General features: G+C 56.7%; 2 protein-coding genes across 3 annotated transcripts in view; one reads left to right on the top strand and one right to left on the bottom strand.

The window, feature by feature from the left end:
- The window catches only part of GYLTL1B (glycosyltransferase-like 1B), a 10,810-nt gene extending 10,154 nt beyond the window's left edge, over positions 1 to 656 (bottom strand). The window contains exon 1 of the mRNA XM_012001462.1: positions 574 to 656. Coding sequence (XP_011856852.1) covers positions 574 to 656 — 83 coding nt within the window. The remainder of the gene's footprint in view (positions 1 to 573) is intronic.
- PEX16 (peroxisomal biogenesis factor 16) overlaps positions 162 to 2,472 on the top strand; it is a 9,232-nt gene continuing 6,921 nt past the window's right edge. For both annotated transcript variants that reach the window (XM_012001370.1, XM_012001371.1), the window contains exons 1-2: positions 162 to 1,279; positions 1,486 to 1,521. In XM_012001370.1, the coding sequence (XP_011856760.1) occupies positions 1,168 to 1,279; positions 1,486 to 1,521 (148 nt within the window). In that variant the 5' untranslated portion in view covers positions 162 to 1,167. The remainder of the gene's footprint in view (positions 1,280 to 1,485; positions 1,522 to 2,472) is intronic.

Here is a 2,472-nt window from a genome sequence, read left to right as displayed (position 1 = left end):
AAAAAAAAAAAAAAAAAAAGAAAAAGAAAACAAAAAAATGCATTACTATTACTATTCTCAGGGTACCATAAATCCGCCGGCCCACTGCTTCACCCTTGCCACGCCCCTTTCCCCGCAGCCAATCAGCGGCTGCCTCCCCAGAGCGCCCGTTCCCTCCACCACTCGCCGCAGCTCTCCCGATGCCACCCGTTCCAGGGAGGCTGCTTGGTTTGGGAAGGTATTCCGCAGGAGTCGCCCCCTCCCTTGGGGCGCAGCTGAGGACTGCGAGGTGCGTCCGAGGGCCGAAAAGCTGAGATCGATTATGAGTTCAAGGATCAAGTCTGCCCTCAAATCATTTTACAGATCGGGAAATCCGAGACCCAGAGAAGGGACACTCCCGCCCAAGGGCCCCCTAGCCGAGAGAAGCCCGGGCCAGGGCTTTCTTCGCGTATGTGGGAATGCAGGCGCGCGCCCTTGGGGGGCACAGTGCATACGGGAGCTGGGGCCGAAACCCAGCACTAACTGTGCTGTCTAGGGGATCCAGACGGCACTTGGGGGCTGGACTCCTTACTGCCTCAGTTTCCCCAGCACTACCTTTGTTGAGGAAACGGAGATGGGGATACTGGCCGAACGCGCGCCTTCTGAGACACAGTCCGACTGCATTTAGACGCCCGCATCTCTCCGAATCTGATCGAGGCTCCTTTTTTCAAGAACCCGCTATCTCCCAGCCCTTTAAAGTCCGGCCCTGCCGTTCGAGTCTCTCGGCGTTCCATTGGAAAGACTCGGCGCTCCAGCTCCCTTCTCTAGAATGAACTGCTCTGACTGCCGCCCAGCTTTCCCGGAGTGTTAACTGCGCAGGCGCAAAGGCAGCCAACCCAGTAAACGGAAGAGCTGGGTGCCGATCACACTGGGCGGGTCAGGGGCGGTGAGCGTGCTAACCAATGACTTGAGGGAGTAGGGGGCCGGGTTTGGGCCCTCAGTTGCTAAGCGCTACCCGAGTGGGAAGTGGTTCAAGAGATGGGGTGAAGGGTGGTTCACCGGCTCTTCAAGTCACCAGCCTTCTGGCCCGCGGAAGTTAAGCAACCGAGAGGTGGGCCTAAGACCGGAAGCAGGAAGGAGGGCGCAGGAAGCAGGGCGCCGCAGCCTGTCGTACGGTCCTTCCGTGGATCTGTTGGTGCCGAGGGCAGGATGGAGAAGCTGCGGCTCCTGGGCCTCCGCTACCAGGAGTACGTGACTCGTCACCCGGCCGCCACGGCCCAGCTGGAGACGGCAGTGCGGGGCCTCAGTTACCTGCTGGCAGGTGCCACCTTGACCTTTGATCCGTTCCTTCTGGGCCCTGACCTATGACCCCAGTGGCCCCCTTCCCTGCGGAGTCAGGGTAGTGATCGCTGTGCTTGAGAAGACCCATCCAGATTCCCAAAGGGCGTAGGGAGGAGACGTCCGGGACCTGAAGACTAAATGTAAGGCAGATGCTCACTCACACCTCCCTCTGTACCCTCTCCCCAGGTCGATTCGCCGATTCGCACGAGCTGTCAGAGCTGGGTGAGCCGGGCTCTGGGGGTGGGGGATGGGGGATCGGCTGCCTGGCCCCAGGTGAGTTCCCCAGAGCGGGTGAACACCCCAACCCGAGGTCCTGGACTGCCCGTTAGACTCCTTGTGCTATGACTGAATCGGAACAAGATCTGTTGTTCACTGTCCTGGGCCTTCCATGTCCCTAAGTCAAGAGACAGCCTGGGGACCTTATCTGAGTATTCACTACTGGCCAGGAGCTGGGCTAAGTACCTTTCTTACCTTTACTTGTTAATCCTCCCTACAGTCATATTAAGTGGAACTGTTGTTGTCCTCACTGCCCATTTGTGGAAGAAGTTCAGTGAGGTTAGAGAACACTTACTGATGGTCCCAGAACAAAGATTCGAGTCTAGATCTCCCAGATTCCAGGATTCGCAGATTGTAACTACCTCAAGAGTGTTTGTCCAGTGACTGCTGTCACAGCCCTGAAAGAATGAAGTGGGTTTTGAAAAGCAGAGGTGAGGCCAGGTGCAGTGGCTCACGCCTGTAATCCCAGCCACTTTGGGAGGCAGAGGCGGGTGGATCGCCTGAGGTCAGGAGTTTGAGACCAGCCTGGCCAACATGGTGAAACACCATCTCTACTAAAAATACAAAAATTAGCTGGGCATGGTGGCAGGTGCCTGTAGTCCCAGCTACTTGAGAGGCTGAGGCAGGAGAATCGCTTGAACCCAGGAGGCAGAGGTTGCAGTGAGCCGAGATGTGCCATTGCACTCCAGCCTGGGCAACAAGAGCAAAACTCTGACTCAAAAAAAAAAAAAAGAAAGAAAAAGGAAAAGTGGGCCGGGCGCGGTGGCTCAAGCCTGTAATCCCAGCACTTTGGGAGGCTGAGACGGGTGGATCACGAGGTCAGGAGATCGAGACCATCCTGGCTAACACTGAAACCCCGTCTCCACTAAAAAAAAACAAAAAACTAGCTGGGCAAGG

This window comes from Mandrillus leucophaeus, unplaced genomic scaffold, assembly GCF_000951045.1.
Source record: "Mandrillus leucophaeus isolate KB7577 unplaced genomic scaffold, Mleu.le_1.0 Scaffold66, whole genome shotgun sequence".
In the NCBI taxonomy this organism is placed as follows: domain Eukaryota; kingdom Metazoa; phylum Chordata; class Mammalia; order Primates; family Cercopithecidae; genus Mandrillus; species Mandrillus leucophaeus.
This window is presented reverse-complemented; position numbering and strand designations above follow the sequence as displayed.